The sequence below is a fragment of the Cavia porcellus genome, unplaced genomic scaffold, assembly GCF_034190915.1.
Source record: "Cavia porcellus strain 051 isolate PalLab524CR breed Dunkin Hartley unplaced genomic scaffold, mCavPor4.1 scaffold_8, whole genome shotgun sequence".
Classification (NCBI taxonomy): Eukaryota; Metazoa; Chordata; class Mammalia; order Rodentia; family Caviidae; genus Cavia; species Cavia porcellus.
This window is the reverse complement of record NW_026947491.1, coordinates 4,087,800-4,107,492: the sequence shown is the minus strand read 5'-3', so window position 1 is coordinate 4,107,492 and position 19,693 is coordinate 4,087,800. Positions and strand designations below refer to the sequence as shown.

The following is a 19,693-nucleotide window of genomic DNA, read 5'->3' as shown; positions in this document are numbered from 1 at the left end:
TCCAGAAGCATTTCCTCTGAACCTGTACCCTTTTCTCACGTTACCCGAGAGTGTCTCTAGCCAAGTGAAGACAGCTGCCAACGCTGGCATCCAGTATGTATTACCACGTCAATCAGCAAGCTTACTTCACCACTGGAAACCGGCAAGTCCTACTTCATATTACCCCACAGAAATCCAGTGCTCCTTTAAAGGAGTAAAACGGAATAAACTTGGGGATGGAGAAGACAGTCCACAGGCACTACACCACGGGGCTACACCTGAAACTTCTCCCATAGAAATTCTAGGGCTCTGGGGCTGGGGATTTAGCTCAGCTGCATAAGCACCTGCCTTGCAAGCAGGCAGTCGTGAGTTTGATCCCTGGTACCGATAAAAATGAAAAAGACCAAAAAAAAGAAAAGAAAAGAAATTCTAGGGCTCTACTGTCCTGTTTTTATTTGTTTCTTTGTTTCATACCCTTTTGGAAACTGAACATGGGGCCTCACACTCTACCAAAAAGCTACATCACCAGCTCTGTTTTATCTTTTATTTTGAGATAGGGTCTCCCTAAGTCAATGAATTGCCTGGGCAGGGCTGAACTTGGATCCTCCTGCTCCAGCCTCCTGAGTGCTGGGATTACAGACCCGTACCACAGTGCCCAGGCAGGCTCTGCAGTTTTAAGACCCCAGCATAAGAGGTGGCCCTGAGACAGGAAAGTTGTATTAAGCAGATATACGTAAAGAAATGAGTTACCAAGGGAAATAAAAGCGAAACTGTAACATGAGCTAAAGTCCGCAGTTTTGTCCTACATAAGACAAATCGTACTGTGTTCACCTTCCTCACATAGTGGGGAGCCGGTGGGAAGCAGGTGCCTTGAGAGCCTGATCACAGAACACAGGGGTACATGTGCCATGCACAACTACTGCTTAACTTTATCTACTAAGGAGGAAAAGATTTCCACAAATATTGTCCAACCTCATACAACTATTTAATCCACTAGCAAGCAAACTATTACTATATAAAACACTGAAACAATTACAGGATTTAAGAATAGGGGGACACTTCAATTATTCAAATCCCTAGTTGTCAACTATACATATAAAGCATTAAAATCGCCTAAGTTCACTAATCTCAAAAATCGGGAGAAAGGTAACCTAACTGAGATCACACAAATGAAATCAGGAATCAGAATCAGAATCAGAACCAAGTTTTCAATGCACCAACCCGCAGCTTTTCCACAACATCACCCCTGGCTCCCTGCTGAGGATGTTACAGCTTTGGCTGCAGGAAGACAAGATGCAGTCCTCCTGGAGAGGGGCAAAAATAAAAGGGTGACTCCAGAGTGCAAGGGGGTTACATCTGAAAGAAAAATGAGTCGTTTATGGAAGTAAAATCAGTGGCGCACACTTGTATCTCAGAAATGCTATCCAGCCTGGAGTGATGGCACGCCTGTAATCCTAGCACTCAGGAGGTTGAGGCAGGAGGACTGCAGCTGAGTTCCAGACCAGCCTGGGCTACAAAGTGAGTTCAAGGCAAGCTTGAACTGCATGTGAAACTCTGCCTCAAAAAAGACCCCCCCTGGGCTGGGGATTTAGCTCAGTGGCATAAGCACCTGCCTAGCAGGGCGAGAACGTGAGTTCAATTCCTGGTACTGCAAAAGAAAAAAAATCCAAAAAAAAAGATCCCCCAAAAATTATTTAATAAATAAAACCAGAAATGCTATCCAAGTTAATTTAACACAGTGAACACTACTGACTCTCAAGATACAGATTATGAAAGTAAGCTATCTTTAAGAGTAAAACAACAGAAAAGTCATATAATCAGAATAATTTTGTGATGGACAAATGTGTTTGTATTTCACAAAATTAGCCAAACCATACTTAAAATTATGCTCCCATAACCAAATACCCAAAAATATACTGGTTGTTATTATGAATCAGTAAGAGATTCAAATAAAAAAATCTTTGCCAGGCACAGTGGTACACCTCTGTAATCCCAGCACTAAAGAAACTGAGGCAGGAGAATCGCTAGGAATTCATCGCCAGACTGGGCTACATAGTGAGTTTAAGGCCAGCCTGAACTACATAGAGGGAACCTGTTTAAAAAAAACAAAAAGCTGGGCTTGGTGGCACACACCTGGGGGATTGCTGCAGTTCAAGGCCACAGTGGGCTACAAAGTAAGTTCAAGGCCAGTGTGGGTTACAAAGTGAGTGTAAGGCCAGCCTGAAATGCACAGCAAAATCTAGTCTCAAAAAAAAAAATTTTTAAAACAACAAACTCTTTACTCTTAAATGTGACTGTTTTATTTTAAAACGAAAAAAGAAAAGAGTTAAAAAGGCAATACAGAATTTCAAAACAAAATAAGGGATTAACAATGGTTAGTATGTTGCACATTGTTGTCTTCAAAGTGGTTTTTAAGTGAGGGGGGATTTAGCTTTGCAGTAAGCACCAGTCTGCCAAGTGTAGGTTATTGAGTTTGATCCCTGGCACCAAAAAAAAAAAAAAAAAAAACAGTGGTTGTTCAGATTAGCAGAATATTCATGAGAGCACAGACCATTCTTTTTGTTGGGCTAACAGATAAGTAGTATAATCATCTGTACACACACACACACACACACACACATATAATCTTTTCCTTCCTTCCCTTTTCTCCTGTCCCCCATCTGCTGTTTCCTCTCTTTTTAGCCATTTCCTCCCCTTTCACTTTCCCAAAATCTATTGTACATTGTGGATCCCACTAACTCCCTCCATTTTTTATACTAGGCAGACAGCACGATGCTCACCTTGGGTGAACCATTTCACCCCTGAGCATGATTTCCAGTTGCATCCATTTACCTCCAAGAGCCTGGAGATTATCCTTCTTTACAGCTGAGCACAGAAATACCATACTTTATCCATTCTGTTGTTGGTGGCAAGGCACTTCTGCCTTTTTCTGGACTTCTCTCACATAGAGCATCATTCTTTCCTTGGACTGTCAGTCTATGAACTTCCTTTTGAGTTAAATGAGTTTACATATACAGCACGCTGATAGCTCGTTTCTTGATCCATGCTCCCTGTTTTTTTATTCATGAATTGAGGGCATCTACATTAATGGTTATGACTGATGTGATTTTAAATCTGATTTTGTCATGTTTTCCTCCTGCTAGTTCCCCATTTTTCCCCTCTGTTTAATTGCTTGCCTTGCTTGGTAACTCTTTTTTGTTCTTGTTCTTTAAATTGTGGTCATTTTTATCTCTGTGGAGGGCTGGCTTGGTAGTCATGAATTTCTTCAGCTGTTTTTTGTCATGGAAGAATCTTATTTCTCCATTAATTCTGAAAGATAGTTTTTCAGGGTACATAAATCTGAGTTGGATGTTATTTTCTTTTAAGGCTTGAAACACTTCACTGCAAGCTCTTCTTGAGTTGATGGTTTGTGTTGAGAAGTTTGCTGCGATTCTGATGGGTTTTCCCTTATTGGTGATTTGTTTTCTCTAACAGCCTTTGATATTTTCTTCTTGTGATAAATTTCTGGGATCTTGATTATTATGTGTCTGGGTGTGGATTTACTTTGGTTATGGCAGGTTGGAGTTCTAAGATACCCCCCATTTCTCTGTATGTCATGCCCTTTTCCCATGCTTGCAAAGTTTTCTGCCATTTCTGTAAATAGTCTTTTTATGTCATTTATGTTGGCTCCTGCTTTTTTCACTGACACTTATCATTCTCAAATTATTTTTCTTTGTGTTATCTTGCAGCTGTAGAATTATTTCCTGACTCCATGTTATTAAGAGATCTTTCCTTGCATGATGTAATCCTGTCTTTAAGGTCTGAAAATCTATCTTCAATTTTGTTCAAGCGGTTTTGTCAGTTTTCAATGGAGTTTTTAATTTCCCGGATATCTTCGAATGTTTCATGCATTCTAATTCTTTCCTATATTGTTCCTTCAAGATTTCCCTCATTTTCCTATGTTCCTTTTTTTAATCTATGTATTTAGACATGCTCAGCAATTCTTTCATTATGTTTGTAATTTTCTTCTTTTACCTGAGATATTATTTCTGCTGCTTTCTTTTTTTCCCTTTAAAAGAAAATAAAACCAAGCAAAATAAAAGAGAATAAAGCCATTCAAAACAAAACAGTGAAAGTTACGTAGGATTTCAAAACCAGGTAATAAGAAATCAACAATGGTTACCACAATGCCTCTTGGTATTTTCAAAATAACTGCCCACATGACCAGACACAATAAAATCAAAACTGAACAGAATAACACTAATCAAAACAAAACAATGAAAAATGACACAGGACTTCAAAACAAGATAACAGGAAATCTACAATGGCTACCATAATGTATCTTGTTATCTTTGAAATAGCTGCCCACACCATCAGATATAATAAACTCAAAACAAAACAGAATAAAGCCAAATAAAACAATGAAAACCATACAGGACTTTAAAACAAGATAATAGGGAGTTAACAATGGCTTCACCTTCAGAAGGAGATCTTCCATAGTTGCTATATTGCATATTGTTATTCTCTAAATAGATACTAGACTACTAGCTTTAGGCTGCAAAGTCAAACACTAAACAATACAAGCATTGTTTTTTTACTTCAGTAGCTATGATCTTAGCCTGTATTTCTTCCGATCAGTCTGTTGCTAGAGGGTCAGGGCTCCGGAAGGGCATGAACCCTTGGCTCTTCTTGTCTCTCAGCCTGCTCACCAGAAGAGGTTGGCTTCTTATTCTCCCTGCAGTCTGTGACTAGTGCCGATTCACAGGAAGAGGTTGGCTTCTTGTTCTCCCCATGGCCACAATTGGTGCTGGCTCACAGGAAGGGGCTGGATACTTCCTGATCTGGTTTCGTTTACAGCCTCATGAAATTGTTGCTTGATTTCAGTTGCTATCATTTCAGGTGTACAACTTCCAATTTCTTCCATGCCCACGTTTCCTGCCCTTGTTCTGTGTGGGCTGGAGGTCTGAGATTGCATTTTGTTCCTTCATTTTAACATTTTCCTGGGCTCCTCCAGATGAACGAGTTGTGGGGCCCAGCCACTTCTTGTGTTGGCTGCCCATCGGTGGTGTAGAGGGATTGGCCAGGCTCCTGGGTTTCTCCAAACCTGGGTTCCAAAGGAGGTGGTATGGTGCAAGGCAGGCTTTTTTGGACCTGCACAGCTACACAGAGACTTCCCCAAAGGTAGCCCCTGGCACACAGGGGTGTGGCTGGCGCTATATTATTTTATTAACATTAATGAAAGCTCAACAGGAGAATGTTTTGCTTTGGTTTGGTTTTATTTTTCAGATAGGGTCTCAGACTATGTAATTCAGGTTGATACTGAACCTACTACGAAAGCCCAGGCTGACCTTGCACTTGCAGCAATCTTCTTGCTTCAGTCTCCTGAGTGCTGGGATTATAGGCATATACTACCATATCCAGCCAGTAGTGTGATATTTTTAAACTGATTCCCTATCTCAGAAAACGACTCCAGTAACCACCTAGCTGCTCAAGCCAGAAATCGGTCTCCTTCTTTCTACCTTGGCATGTCAACAAGTCCAATCATCCCACCTTCAAAATCCCTCTCAAATCCAATAACTCCTTCATGGTCTCCAATACCATCTTAATCCAAGCCCCAAGCCCCCGGGGACTAGGACATAGGCCCTGAGTGGCCTCAGTGTGGCTACTTCCTATCCTCCCAAGTGTCTACTTTCGCAGCCTCAAAGTTCCCATTAACCCTAGATGTCCAAGTAGAAATGGTCACTGTGATGAACCTGCACTCTGAGACGTGCTCACACACACCTGCCCTGCCTTGTTTAAAACTACTCCCCCAAGCAATCAATCAATCAATATAAATAATAACTTTCAAAAGCTTTCTTCCTCACATTTTAAGCGCCAGTCACACTGAAATTCCAATTCCAAGAACATGCCACTTCTGGTCTCAGTATCTCTGCACCTGCTGTTTCCTGTGTCCAGAGCACGCTTCCTCTTTTCGGCCACCATTTGCCCCCCTACTCACTCCTGCTTCTCTAGTCACCCACTGACCTGTCAATTCCTAAAGGCACCCTTCCCGCCTGAGCCAGGCCCTCCTCCATTCCGTGGCACCCTTCAGAGCACCCTTTCCTACCACCAATGTAAGCTGCGCCTTCCGGACCCCAGACCTGACCCTCCCCAGAACCCACGAACTCCACACCAACCGGGGCCTGTCCTGCGCAGCTACTGCTAGTGACAGCCTGCCAAGCACAGGACAGATAGTTGATAAACGCATGAAATGGTGAAAGGGTTGGAAATTACGGCACACTAAAACTACAGAAACGTCTTCTACGGTTTAAATAAACTTAAAGCTAAAGGACATACATTCATTCATTCAATCAACAGAACACAGAAAGAGGGCTCAAGTTCCTATGGTTGAGAGTTCCTTTAGCTCGAGGGTGGAGAGGACAGGGAAGTGCAGGTAAGAAGATGTGCCATGCACATGCTCCAACCCTGCAGTAAATGTAGTCACTGTGCCCTGCAAACGTGGTAGCACACAGCAATCATTCCAACTACCAGGAGGCTGAGGCAGAAAGATCACAACTTCAAGGTCAGCCTGGGAAACACAGCAAGACCTGCTCTCAAAAGAAGTAAAAAGCAGGAAATGCAAAGCAAGACTACAATGAGATTCCACTTTGCCCCAGCAGAATGTCTATCCTCAAGAACACAAAAAACAGTAAGTGCTGATGAGGACCAGTGGGGACAGGGATGAAGAAGCCCTCTGCCCTGCTGGTGGAAATGTACATCTGTACAGCCTCATGAAATAACAGAGGAAGATTGCCTGAAAAACAACTACCCTCGATACCACTGCTAGGTCTATACACAAGTTGAAATCGCCATACTACTGGATGACTGTGCACCAGTGTTTTTTACAGTACAATTCACAACAGCCAAGACATGCATCCAGGTTGGGTTTCCATCAACCAATGCAAGGGTAAAGAAAATGTGACATGTATACGCAATGGAGTATTACATAGCCACAAGGAAGAATGAAACTCTGTCATGTGCAAGCAAATGGATGGATCTGGGGCACCATGAGTGACACAAGCTGGCCTCAGACAAACATCAAATGCTCCCCCCCAGTATCTAAAACAGATGACGAGGAAGCAGAAGAGGGACCATGACTGGGCCAGAGGAAGACAATACAGGCAGATAGAGCAGGTGTCGGGACAGTTTTGCACATTGAAGCCTCCCCTTGTGTGACACAAGAAGGGAGGGCAGGACAAGGGGTAACGGGTGGGTGAAAATGACCAAGGCTGTTTGGCACATGAGCGAACTGCCAAAGTGAAGCCTGGTAATCTGATAACCAACTGACAAAGCAAAGAAAGGAAGGAAGAAAGAAAGGCAGGCTGGCCATGGGAGACAAGAAGGAATTTTTAAAATATGAAAAAGAAAAAAGATAAATAATAAAAATGTTAGAAGGGACTAGGGGTACAGCTCAGGGGTGGAGTGCCTGCATTCCACCCCCAGCAATGCAAAAGCAGTGACAACACTGATGATGATTCTGCTACCTGACACAGGACTTCTCCCACCCCATTATAACTGAGACTGATCTGTATAGGCTGTTTGGAATTTACTAGCACAGAGTGATTACGACTTAAGACTTCAGAGCTGTACTCAAAATAAAATCTTAACATTATTCCTACATACAAGTATCGAAAATACTTGTTAGCCACCAGAAATAGACAAGGAATCGGTATGCAGAAGTGATTTTGAAAGGGAACTGTCTATGTAATTACCAAAGAAACTGCTAAAACATCGTCCTTCCATACAAAACTTCACTAAGGCTTGATAAAATTATTCAGACAAGCATATTATAATAAATCAATAAACGAGACACATTCATTCAACAGTTACTATAAAATGTCATGGTATAATGAAATATGACGGACATGTAAGTAATGCTTAGTGAGTTAAGACTCTTTCTGTACCTTAACCCTACATTAAGCTTAATCACTTAAACAGAAAAGGTACATCAGCATTAAATCTGATGGGTTACTTATCTCACAAAAGGTCTAAATGCACATGCAATATCTAACGTGAAATATAACTTAAAGGGAAAAAATGGACAAGAATTTCTATGTCTTTTTTTTAAAATCTACAGGAAATTGAACTTAGGGACTTCCACACAGCTACATTCTCCACTCTTTTATTTTTAATATTGTGGGGCTGGGGATTTAGCTCAGCGGCATAAGCGCCTGCCTTACAAGCAGGCAGTCGTGAGTTCGATCTCTGGTACCGATAAAAACGAAAAAGACAAAAAAAAAAAAATTTTAAATATTTTTAATATTGTGATGGTCTCAGCTCCAACCTACAGTCTTCCTGCCTCAGCCTAGCAGACTGCTGTGACTACAAGCATGGACCAATACACACAGCTTGCAAATGCCTAACTTTTGACAATCACCCTCCATGTCACTGACCCTGGACACAATCACATTCAACATCTGATCATGCTACTGATTCAAGAATGCTTGACTCAGAATTGGAGTTGGAAAAACACTTTTATACTCTGGTTTTTGCTTCAAAGCAGAAAGGAAAATTCGCTTCAAGGTTTTTTTGGGTTTTTTTAAATTCATTTCTCTTTCTTCCAGGTAAGGGATCAGTGTTTCAAGAAAGTGGGTAAAAAAAAAAAAAAAAAAAAAAAGAAGAAGAAGAAGAAGAAGAAAGAAAGAAAAAAAAGAAAAGAATGCTTCTGTTAAAGTCACTGGTAGAATCTCTAAGATGATAATATGTAATCTATTAACTGGTGATTTCTGACTGTTTTTTTTTTTGTAGTTCTGTATTACTTGTACCCTTACACCACTTTGTTTTGTTTTGTTTTTTTCTCTTTTTCCTTTAAATAAAATAAAAAAAAAATAAAAAAATAAAGTCACTGGTAGAGATGGAGCACTTTCTGAACCGGCCTCACGTGTACAAGGCCCTGGATGCAATCTCCGCAGCACAAGAAAAAGCAGCACAACTCCAGCGATGATAGTTTCCAGTATACACTCCACCTTCAAGTGTGTTTGGTCAGGTAAAACTAACATGGACACAGCCCAGGCTGCCGAGAACCCTGAGCCTCTGGGTGCCAGCATTGCAGGTATCACTGCTGTGCCCGACCACCCTGGGAACCACTTCTTCCCAGCCAGTGGTTCAGATGCCTTTAAAAACTATTCACTAGGATTTTAATTTCTGTTTATTAGAGAGGATTAGGCTGAATGAAATACACTAGTCCTACAATACCCATTACTGGGATGAAGTAGCTACACTGTATGTGACACAAAGTAGGCAGTAAATTAACATTCTTCCCCTATGAAAATTTTTGCTCAAATTTTGTTGGGAAAAATTTAACTACCAAAAAACACTATCTTTAAAATTCCTATTTTTCTACATCCATAACAGCAGCTTATTTACACAACTGAAATTGATGAGCAGGCATTCTTTGGCTTCCTGGATTCTTAACTGTGCTTCTCAACTCTGCTAATCCTCCTATAGAGTTAAAAGTTTTTGCTACCCAACTCATGAAATAACGTAAACCTAAGACACTTCCAAACTAACCCACAAAATATTATACAGAACCAAGGCTCCATATTTCAACTGCGTCTTACAAAAATTACAAACAGAATTCTTCATGAAATGACAGCACGTTCACACTACATATCCATGACAGATAAACCAGGGATCCAAGCTGGTTGCAGGATACAGCATGTAATTTACTCAGGAGGCTGAGGTAGGAGAATTGTTGTGAGTTTGAGACCAGTCTCTAGGCTACAAAGCGAGTGCACAGGCCAGCCTTAACTGCATAGCGAGACCCTGTCTTAAAAAAGACCAAAAAAGGGGCTGGAGGTTTAGCTCAGCGGCATAAGTGCCTGCCTTGCAAGCAGGTAGTCGTGAGTTCAATCCCTGGTACCGATAAAAAGGAAAAAGACAAAAAAAAAAAAAAAGACCAAAAAAAAAAAAAAAAATTACAATAAGTATGGGCTAAGGCTGTAGCTCAATAACGATTGTCTAGCATGCTCAAGGACCTGGGTTCAACCCCCACTACCACCCCAAAAATAAGTGCATACAGTCACTGGGTGGTGCATAATACATATTTACATGAACATACAGAAGACAGGAGAGTAGGGCATGGTAAAGCTGGCTGGGGAACTGGGTGACAACCTCTTAACACAGGCAAGACCAGTTCCTAAAGCCATGTGGTGGTCCTCAGTAGGCGACCCTTTGGAAAGAGGGCCTAGACCTAGCATCAGCCTGGGGTGTGAGACCTCAGTGCGCCTCTCGGGACCCATGTACAAGCTCTCTCTCACGGACTCCTCCAGATCTGGACCAAAAGGCCACCATGCCGTGAAGAGCTGCCACAGCAGCTCTCCTCACAGCAGCTTCTTCTTCCTCCAAAGTGCGCCTTTTCCTTTCTGCTCTACCCAAGCTCTCTTTGCTGAGCCAGTTTCTTCCTCTCTCTTCACTTTGACTTTTTCAAGTTATTTCAAAAACTTTTTGAACTGTTACTTCACTCGTTTTATTCAGTTGTTTGCTTGAGACAAGCAGAAGCTGAACTCCAACTGCAGAAGGGCAGACCAGCAACCTAAAACCCAGTAACATTTATTTCATAAGCCACTTTTAGAAAGAGCTGCCCAGTAACGTAAGTGTTGAAAGAAAACAAATTTTCTTTTTTGTCTTTTTCCTTTTTATCGGTACCGGGGATTGAACTCACAACTGCCTGCTTGTAAGGCAGGTGCTTATACCACTGAGCTAAATCCCCAGCCCCTAAAACAAATTTTCTAACCAATATGAAAATCCTGTATCTTATAACACAATAAATAAGTTGACCAACTACTTCATGATTACTAACTGCTAAGGGGTTGGGGTGTAGCTCACTAGCAAAAAAACTTGCCCAGTATTCAAAAGGTCCAAGTTTTGATCTCCAACACTACCAAAAAACTTTTTAAAAAAAGGAAGCACCAGGCAAGGTGTAGCATGCCTTTATTCCCAATATTCAGGAGGCTGAGGCAGGAGGCTCACTGAGAATTCAAGGCCAACTTGAACTACACAAGACACTACCTCAAAAAACTAAAAGCATTGGGCTGGGGATTTAGCTTAGTAATGCCTGCATGGCAAACTTGAGGTCATGAGTTTGATCCCTGGTACAAAAAAAAAAAAAAAACTAAAAACATTTAGGGAAGAGCCACCTTGCAGAACAGTTTTAATCCTGAATCGCAGAAGCTGGGAAACTTACTGGAAAGTTAATTAACACAGAGGTCTCAATCTAGGCAACACCAGCAGACTAGGAACAAATAAACAGTTCTGAGTTTTTGCTTTGTTTTCAATACTAGGGTCTAAATACTGGGCCTTCGCACAGATCTGTGTCTCAGCCCTGGTTTTATTTTTATTTTGAAGGTTCCTAAGTCATTAAATTGTCCAGGGTAGGCTCAAATTTGTGGTCCTCCTTCCTCAGTCTCCTACAGGCTATAATTACAGGCATGCATCACCACGCCCAGCTCAAAGGAGCCACAGAACAATTACAGCAGCAAGAAAAAAGGAACAGCAAGGATTTCACAGATGACTACCCCTGGCAGATAAAGATGAAAAACAAACAAAAAGCAGAGTTCTGAGTCAGTCAGGTTATATTCCAATCTGCTATGTGAGTTACTTGCGCCTTGGCCTAGCTTCCTTAGACACACAGAGATTTGCTTTGGTCTGGGTGCTGAAAGGTTAATGAGAAGGCACAGGGGAGCGCAGAGACTTCAATAGGCACCAAGAACCGTAGCTGCCTCAGCTCTGCTTTCACAACAGAAAGGCAGAACCTGTCCACCAGGGGCTGACAAAACAGACAGGAGAAATGAAATGACTTACTCAGTGGCACAGGACTAGTTACCTTTCTGCTGGCACTGGAAGACACACTGGCCATGAACATACAAGACGTGCCGGGAAACTGTGAACACTCTTCTTTAAAGACTTAAGAAGACCTCAATCACACATTCAAAAACATTGAAATTGATTGTTCCCATAAAAATGTAACCAGGCAATCTATTTTTTAAAAACATTTTTAATGTGTGCACCAAATTCTAGTGGAGGCTGAATTTCCAAACGGGGACATTTTCATTAGAGAAAAGAAGTACAAGTCTCTTCTTCAACACAGACTCTAGGGGAGTTTCCGCCATAGTCTGCCATCATCATACTCACCTTCCGAGGGCATGGAAATCTAGCCGTAAAAACTGGTCCTCGTGCGAGACTGCTCTCTTGGCACGCTGGTGCCTTTGGTGTAATGAATCCACATTATAAGATAATCCTTCATAATGTCTAATATATTTGTTTAGAGGATTTCCATACTGACCTATAAAAAACAGACAACAATTTAAATTAATACTTTTTCTTTTTTGGTGTGAGATATTGCCACGTAGCTCAAGCTGGTCTGAAACTGAAGATCCTCCTGTTTCAGTCTCTTGAGTGCTGAGATTACAGGTGTGCAACATACAACTGGTCTTAAGATAGCATTATCCTAAAGACCTCTTTTAGCTCTGGTACAAGTCCATAAATATTCAATATCTATCAATAGGTATTGGACAACCGTCTCATTAGTCTCACACTAATTATTATGAAGTCCTCATAAATATTATTCTCTCTTTGTACTCATTTTGTCTGTAGGTACAAGACTGGGAATCTACCCAGGAGGTCTCCAGGACTTAGCTGACTCTGAGATGGTCTCACTGAGCTATCCATGTGCTTGCTAAGCTGCAATGCTTCTGCCTCAGCCTGCCCAGTGCTGGGACTACTGCTGTGCACCACCGTGCCTGGCTTTTCTCGAGTGTATCACTATTATGGCAATTTCAATCACACACACAAGTTTGGACATTAGCAGCAGGCTTATCTTAGATGCAGAAGTTCACTTTTATTACACTTTGCTGATAAAAACTGTCAGGATAAGATGGTGATTGTCATTTGTTCTTTCTGGATCTACTAAAATAATCTTGAGTGTGGTAGCACATACCTATACTTCTAGCAGCTCTGAGACACTGAGACAGGAGGGTCTCAAGTTGGAGGACACCCTTGGGAACTTATGGAGACCCTGCCTCAAAATAAAAATTTTGAGAGGGGATGGGAATGCTGCTCAGTGTTAAGGCACTGGTTTGCTGTGCTCAAAATCCTGGGTTCAATCCCTAGCACCAAAAAAAAAAGAGGGGGGAGAAAAGAAAGATAACCTTAGTGTTTTCCTTGTTAGCTTTTCAGTATGATGAATTAAACTGATTTTTGAATGTTAAACAAACCTTGCATTTCTGAGATAAAGTCCATTAGATATCATCAGGTTCAATGTACTGCAATTCTGTTCAGCTTTTTTTTTTTGGCCCAGGGCTCAAACTCATGACCTTGCGTTTGCCAAGCAGGCGCTTTACACCATTGAGCTAAAACCTTGGCCTCTGTTCAGCTTTTTGGAGTTGTTTTTGACACATTCTTGCTATGTTGCCCAGATGGGCTTCAAAATTGAAATCCTCCTGCCTCTGTTTCCTAACGAGCCAGGATTACCAATATGCATCATCACACCCAGCTATTTAGAATTCTTGTTGTCCACATCTTTGATAAATACTGACTTGTAGTTTTCTTGTATTATCTCTGTCAAGTTTGAGCACTCAGTTTAAAAAAAAAAAGGGAGGGGATGAGAAGAATTATCACTTTAGTTCTCTGGACAAGTTTATGTGGAACTGATATTTCCTCCTGATCATTTGGTAAAATTACCAGTGACGCCATCTTAGCCTAGAGTTTTCTTTGTGAAAGATTTCTCACTACAATTTCAGCTTCATAAATAGATTAAAAGCTATTCACGGCATACATTTCTTCTTGGGTGAACTTCAATTCGAAGCATTTAGCACACTATAAATGTTCTCCGAGTGCTGTTAGCAGCAACTCACGAATTCTGTAACGTTTCTATTTTCACTCTGCATGGTGTACTTTCGCCGTCCCTTTTGATTTCTTCTTTGATACATGTGCTGTTCAGAAGTCTGTTGTTTAAACTAGGTGTGGCAGAGCACACAGGAAGATCCAGAATTTAAAATCCACCTGAGTAACTTCCTAAGATCCTGTCTCTAAATACTGCAAAGAGCTGGGGATTAGCTCGGTGCAAAGGCCTAGGTTCCCTCCGCAGTAACAACAGTAAGATCAGCGGTCTGTTCCCAAATGCTCGGGATTTTTCAAGTGCATCTGAAAACAGTGCAATTCTCTCACACACACTGAGGTTTCTCTTCCGACGCAGAAGTTCTCTCTGAACAAATACAGGTGTCGCATTTGCTAGAAAGGAACTAAGTATACCCCCCTTTTGTCAGGAGCGGGGTCTCCTGACAAAATGTCCACCTCTGCTCGTACTGGTGGGATGGCTTATAAATGTCAATGAGGTCAAGTTGGTCAACAGTATTTCTCATCTGATGTCGTAGGATGAGTTAAAATACAAGAGCGAGCTGGTAAGCTCAATGCAAAGGCTCCAGGCTCAAATCCAGGACAAGGAGTGGGGAAAAAAACCACAGGCATTAAAACCGGTATCAAATCACCTCTGGGCCACGTATGTAAAATGTATAAAACAGAAGCTTAAGCTTTAGCTTGGGTCTCATTGCCAAGCATCTCATTTTGTGTATATAAATATTCCAAAAGCAGCAAACATTCTGAATCTGTAACTTGTGGCCCCAAGCTATCCTAAGAAGAGACACAGAACCTGACATTGACACACTTCTGGTCCATGGTACATTCTGCTTATCACCCCAACAGTATACGGTGTGTTTTAAACAGACAACTGTCTTTCAAAGGGATCTAAGAAGAACAGAGCCACACACAGGCCTCACTTCCAGGCTCCTCGCCTCTTGGGCAGACACACACTTGCTACCTCCACGGGTGCCATTCCCTTACCATCTGGTTGACTTCCTCCAACATTTATTCCACTGGGGATATTTTTTCCCAGCTTTTTATGTCAGAAAATGTCTTTCTTTTATCATTGCTTTTGAAAGTATTTTTACTGGGATCAAATTCTAGGTTGACAGGGCTAGCTTTTTGTCATTAGGCTCTCAAAGAGTTGCTCCAGCACGATTTCATACGCACTCTCCCAACAATAAACCGACTGTCATTTCTGCTCCTCAGAATACAACCTCTCCTCCTCCTGGATGGCTTTTAAAACCTTCCTCTTGATTACTGACTGGTGTGATCACATTTTTGCACTGTGGTTTCTGTGAACAACTTGAATCTGTGTGCTTATAGGGCTTTTTCTGTTATCGTTTCTTCAAATTCCCAAAAATTTTTCTTGGCTTCCTTACTCTCTCCTCTTCAAGGATTCCAATTATAAATATATTAATCCACTCAAAGTAACACACTAATAGTCTTTTCATCTTTCTTAAGTATCTTTTTTCTCTCATGTTGAGTAATTTCTATTACTATGTCTTCTAGCTTCTGTCTTCTATTCTGCAAGGTACAATCTGTCTTTAATTCTATCTGGTACATTTCCATCAAAAACATCATGACAGAGTTTGTGGTTTCTTTCTTTCTTTGGTACCAGAGATCAAACTCATGACCTAGCACTTGTCAGGCAGGTGCTTATGTCTCTGAGCCAAATCCCCATCTGGGTTTGTGTTTTTATGGGGTGGTTTCTTTTGGTTTGGTTTTGGTGCTGAGAATAAATTCAAGGCATTCACACTGCACTAAATCGCCAGACCCTTTTTTTGTTTTTAGAGACAATCTAAATTGCCAAATTGACCAGGCCAGGCTGTAACCTGAGATTTCCCTCCCTCAGCCTTCCAGACATCAGGGATTACAGGTATCCATCAACATACCTGGTTAAAAAACACCATAGTTTCATAGTCAAGAGTGCTGGCATATGTCTGTAATCTCAACACTCAAGGCTGAGGCAGAAAGATTTTGAATTGAAGGCCAGCCTGGTCTACATAAACACAGATAGATAGATAGATAGATAGATAGATAGATAGATAGATAGATTGACTGATATATCTCCTGATCTATTTTTCACATTCCTTTAGAGTATTTTTAAGCTTATACTTGGACTTTTTTTTTTTTTTTTTTTTTGTACCAGGAATTGAACTCACAATCTCACACTTGCCAGGCAAGTGCTTATGCCACTGTGCTAAATCTCTGGTCTATACTTGGATTTTTAAAAAATACCTTAGACAAGAGAAAAGATCAGAAGTTAAGCCAGGCACAGTGTTGCATACCGTGTAAACCCCAGTAGTCTGGGAGGCTGAGGCAGGAGCATTAGAAGTTCAAGCCCAGCCTGAGCAACTTAAAGGTCTGTGGCTGTAACTCAGGGCAAAGACCCAGGGTTCAATGCCCAGTACCACCAAAAACAAAAAAAAATCATCAAGAATGAAGAAGCTGCAGTCTAAGAACCACTGTGAGCTCCCTTCCTTGTAAAGGCCAAACGCTGTGTTGCCTCAGCCCCATTCATGAGCCAGATTCCTCCCCAGTCTTGTGAGGGGCGGCAGCACCACTGGGCTTTGCCGAGCTGCTGCTGCTTGCACCAGAACAGCAGTGAAGGCGGATGAATTCTGCCACTGCTGAAAGCTTACAACAGGAACCCGCGGTGCTGCTCCCCTGAAGCCCAAGTGACAAAAGCTTGACTATTTACAAGGGCCAGAGAGTTACTAAACAAAGTCAGCTTTTCTTTGTCCCACACACAAAGCCATCTTATACAGCAACATAATGGTCACTTCCACTGGCAAAGAACCTACCGTAAGGATTTTCCGGATCTCTGCAGCCGAGATGAGAGATGATACACGCAATTTAGCCAGGAAAGCTAAGCATACTTACAGGAACGTACAGTCACAAAGCTCACCTCATCACCATCGTCTTCCACGAGTGGCCTAGGAATGTTTCTGCTAAGTAGGCCTAATAGAGGTATTTATATGATCTCAGTAATGTGAAAACTGACATTAGGGTGGTACACTCAAATTTACTCAGTGGGTTCTCTACCCCAACGCTTAATGCGGAGGGAAAAGAGGGTTAAAATGCTCAACGAAGAGCAGCTTGGGGGGGCTGGGGATTTAGCTCAGTGGCATAAGCGCCTGCCTTGCAAGTGTGCAGTCGTGATTTCGATTCCTGGTACCGATAAAAACGAAAAAGAAGAGCAGCTTGGAGCCGGTAGCATGCATCTCAGCTACTCAGGACGCTGGGGTGGAGGATACAGGCTGCCGATGCAATCTGGCAATACCCTGCCCCATACCCTGCCCCAAACTACAGGACTAAAAGGGCTGGAGATGTCCCTCAGGGCGCCCTGTGCTCAGTTCCCATTACCGCACAATGAACGCGCATAAATGTGGCCTGCTGTTGCCTGACACACACACGGCTGTGCAGGGTGAACCCCCATTCCACTAGCTGAGTCAGGCTCGCCAGCCCGGGCCAAGCATGGCTATACAGCACTGCAAGCCTGAAACCACTTGCGCGAGTACGTACACTACAGAAACTAGAAAAGAGTGCAAGTCACAAGGCTCACTTTCTTATTTGTCAACAGAAAGAATTCAATACCGGGTTTAACAGACAGAAGTTACCCACAGGGAGCCACTGCTCCAATGGGGCACTGCAGTGCCAACTCCCTGACCCACTGAGCCCCAGCGCCACTTCCTAAAACTCTCCGGAGAAGACAGAACCCCGGAACGCAAGGCTACAGATGACGATCACGATCCCACACCTGCAAATAGGAAGCAAAACACAAAATAAGCAGCCACTTAAACGCAACTTGGAGGGGAAAGGAAGTCACCCCTCTGAGTCACACCTGGGCACAGGAGCTTCGCTCAGCCTCACAAATTCTGCATAAACACGTCACAGCAAAAATCATGAAAAAACAACAAAAAATGTTTTATTCTGAAGCAGAGCACTGGAGGACATGCCAGTTATCTTAGCACATGGAAGCCTAAGGCAGAACCATTCCAAACTTGAGTCCATGCCTAAGCAACTCAGTGAAACTGTCTCTAAATAAAAAAGGTCTGAGGCTAGAGGTCAGAGGTCAACTCCTAACACAAAATTAATTTAAACCCAATTAAGAAAGAAAGAAAGATTTGGAAACAACCACAGGTAAACTACAAACTCAGGCAATACTAAGAAATGTTTATCACTTTTCTTCAGGCAAAAGGTTCTTAATTTTTAAAAGTGCATTTTAAAATATTTAGTGGTAAAACAACATGAAATCCATTAACTTATATTCAGATAACTGCAGGGGGCAATAAGGATGCAAATGATTAATTCAGAATCCACACCAGCACTGGCAGAGTAATACAATGAATTTCGTCTACCTCCATAACAATCAGAGAAAACTAGAGGAGATAGTGCAGACAAGCCAATGAGGCGGAAGCTACGTCAGCTCCAACTCACTGCCTACACCATTTTCCAGGTCACAGAAAAGCAGGGAGTAGTGAACGAGAGCGTAAGGTCCCGCAGGGCAGCTGGGCAGCTGAGGCCAAGGAGGCTGGCACTCAGCGTCTGGCAGCCACATCCCACCCCAGTCTGTTTACAAAATGATTCGATCGTGGAAGAGTAACTATACCACTATAGAAACGGGCCACAAGCTGCTCAGACAGGGCTGGGAAGTCAGTCAGTGTTCGTGCTCTGCCACCAGAAAAGACAGACCTGCCTCAAAAGGTACGGGGTAGGGGTTGCGGCGCCCGGAGAATCCCTATTTAGTGCGGTCCAAATTGCCCCTGGACAAGAGGCTATTCACAGCCCACACTAACAGAGCTTAAACCATCTTCGAAACAACAAACAAAGTGGATGTAACCGAGTTCAAGTAGCAAGTACCCAAACAATCTGAATGCATTTAAAGGGAAGACAAAATTAAACACCCCCAAAATATAACTCAGAATGTTCTGTATCCAATCAAAAATTACCATGCATATCTAGAAGGAAAATACAAATACACATTTTTTCCCCCATAACTAGAAGAGAAATTGATATTAGAAGCAAATTTTAAAGATGAAATTAGCAAATGGGAAACCAGGCATGGTAGTGTGCTCCTGTAAACACAGCACTTAGGAGGCTGAGGCAGGAGGATCATAAATTCCAGCCCAAGCTGGGCAACCTAGAGACCCTGTCTCAAAAAATAAAAAAGCCTGGGGACTTAGCTCAAGGTAAAGGTCCTGGGTTCAATTCCCAGTACCAGAAAAGTATTAGCTGATTTTTATTTACGGAGCATATGAAAAATTTAACTATAACTCTAAGATAGTCAGTGTAACCAAGGAGAATAAATACATAAAAGGAAAGTCACAGAAAGACAAACCATAGGCTAATGCCTAAAAACTAGAGGTCAACATATTTGTATATTAAAATGAACTGCTGTAATTTTAGCATTCGGGAGACAGAGGCAGGAGGATTGTCATGAGTTTGAGGCCAACCTGAATTATAGAGTAAGACTCTGTCCAAAACAAAACAAGAAAATTAAATGAACTGTGGGTGGGAAGTACCAAAAAAGCCAGAGAGAAAGCATGACATATAGAGAAAGAAGCACCACTACATGTAAGGCAAACCATGCGCTGTAGTTTGTAAAGTACCACCAAGCTTTCTCTGTGCTAGATTCTAAAATGAAAATATCTTTCCTAAGTGAAAGGTGAAGACTTGGAAGCTTTTTTAAACATGGAAGCTACTATGTATTCATCCAATGGCATAGACCCCCATTTCTAACTATGTTAAAGGACAGTGTTTCAGACACAAAGAATGAAAATTCAAACAAACATGAAACCACACTGTTACAAATACTAACAGATTAGCACTCTCT

At 41.9% G+C, this 19,693-nt stretch overlaps 1 protein-coding gene across 9 annotated transcripts in view; it reads right to left on the bottom strand.

Moving 5' to 3' along the window:
• LOC134477121 (uncharacterized) overlaps positions 1-19,693 on the bottom strand; it is a 108,383-nt gene that overhangs the window by 66,228 nt on the left and 22,462 nt on the right. For 4 of the 9 annotated variants that reach the window (XR_010049012.1, XR_010049011.1, XM_063254098.1 and 1 more), the window contains exon 2: positions 12,130-12,280. The exons of the other annotated variants lie outside the window; for them this stretch is intronic. Coding sequence is in view for 2 of the 4 variants with exons in the window: in XM_063254098.1 (XP_063110168.1) it covers positions 12,130-12,280 (151 nt within the window). In the remaining 2 variants the exon portion in view is untranslated. The remainder of the gene's footprint in view (positions 1-12,129; positions 12,281-19,693) is intronic. 9 annotated transcript variants of the gene reach the window in all.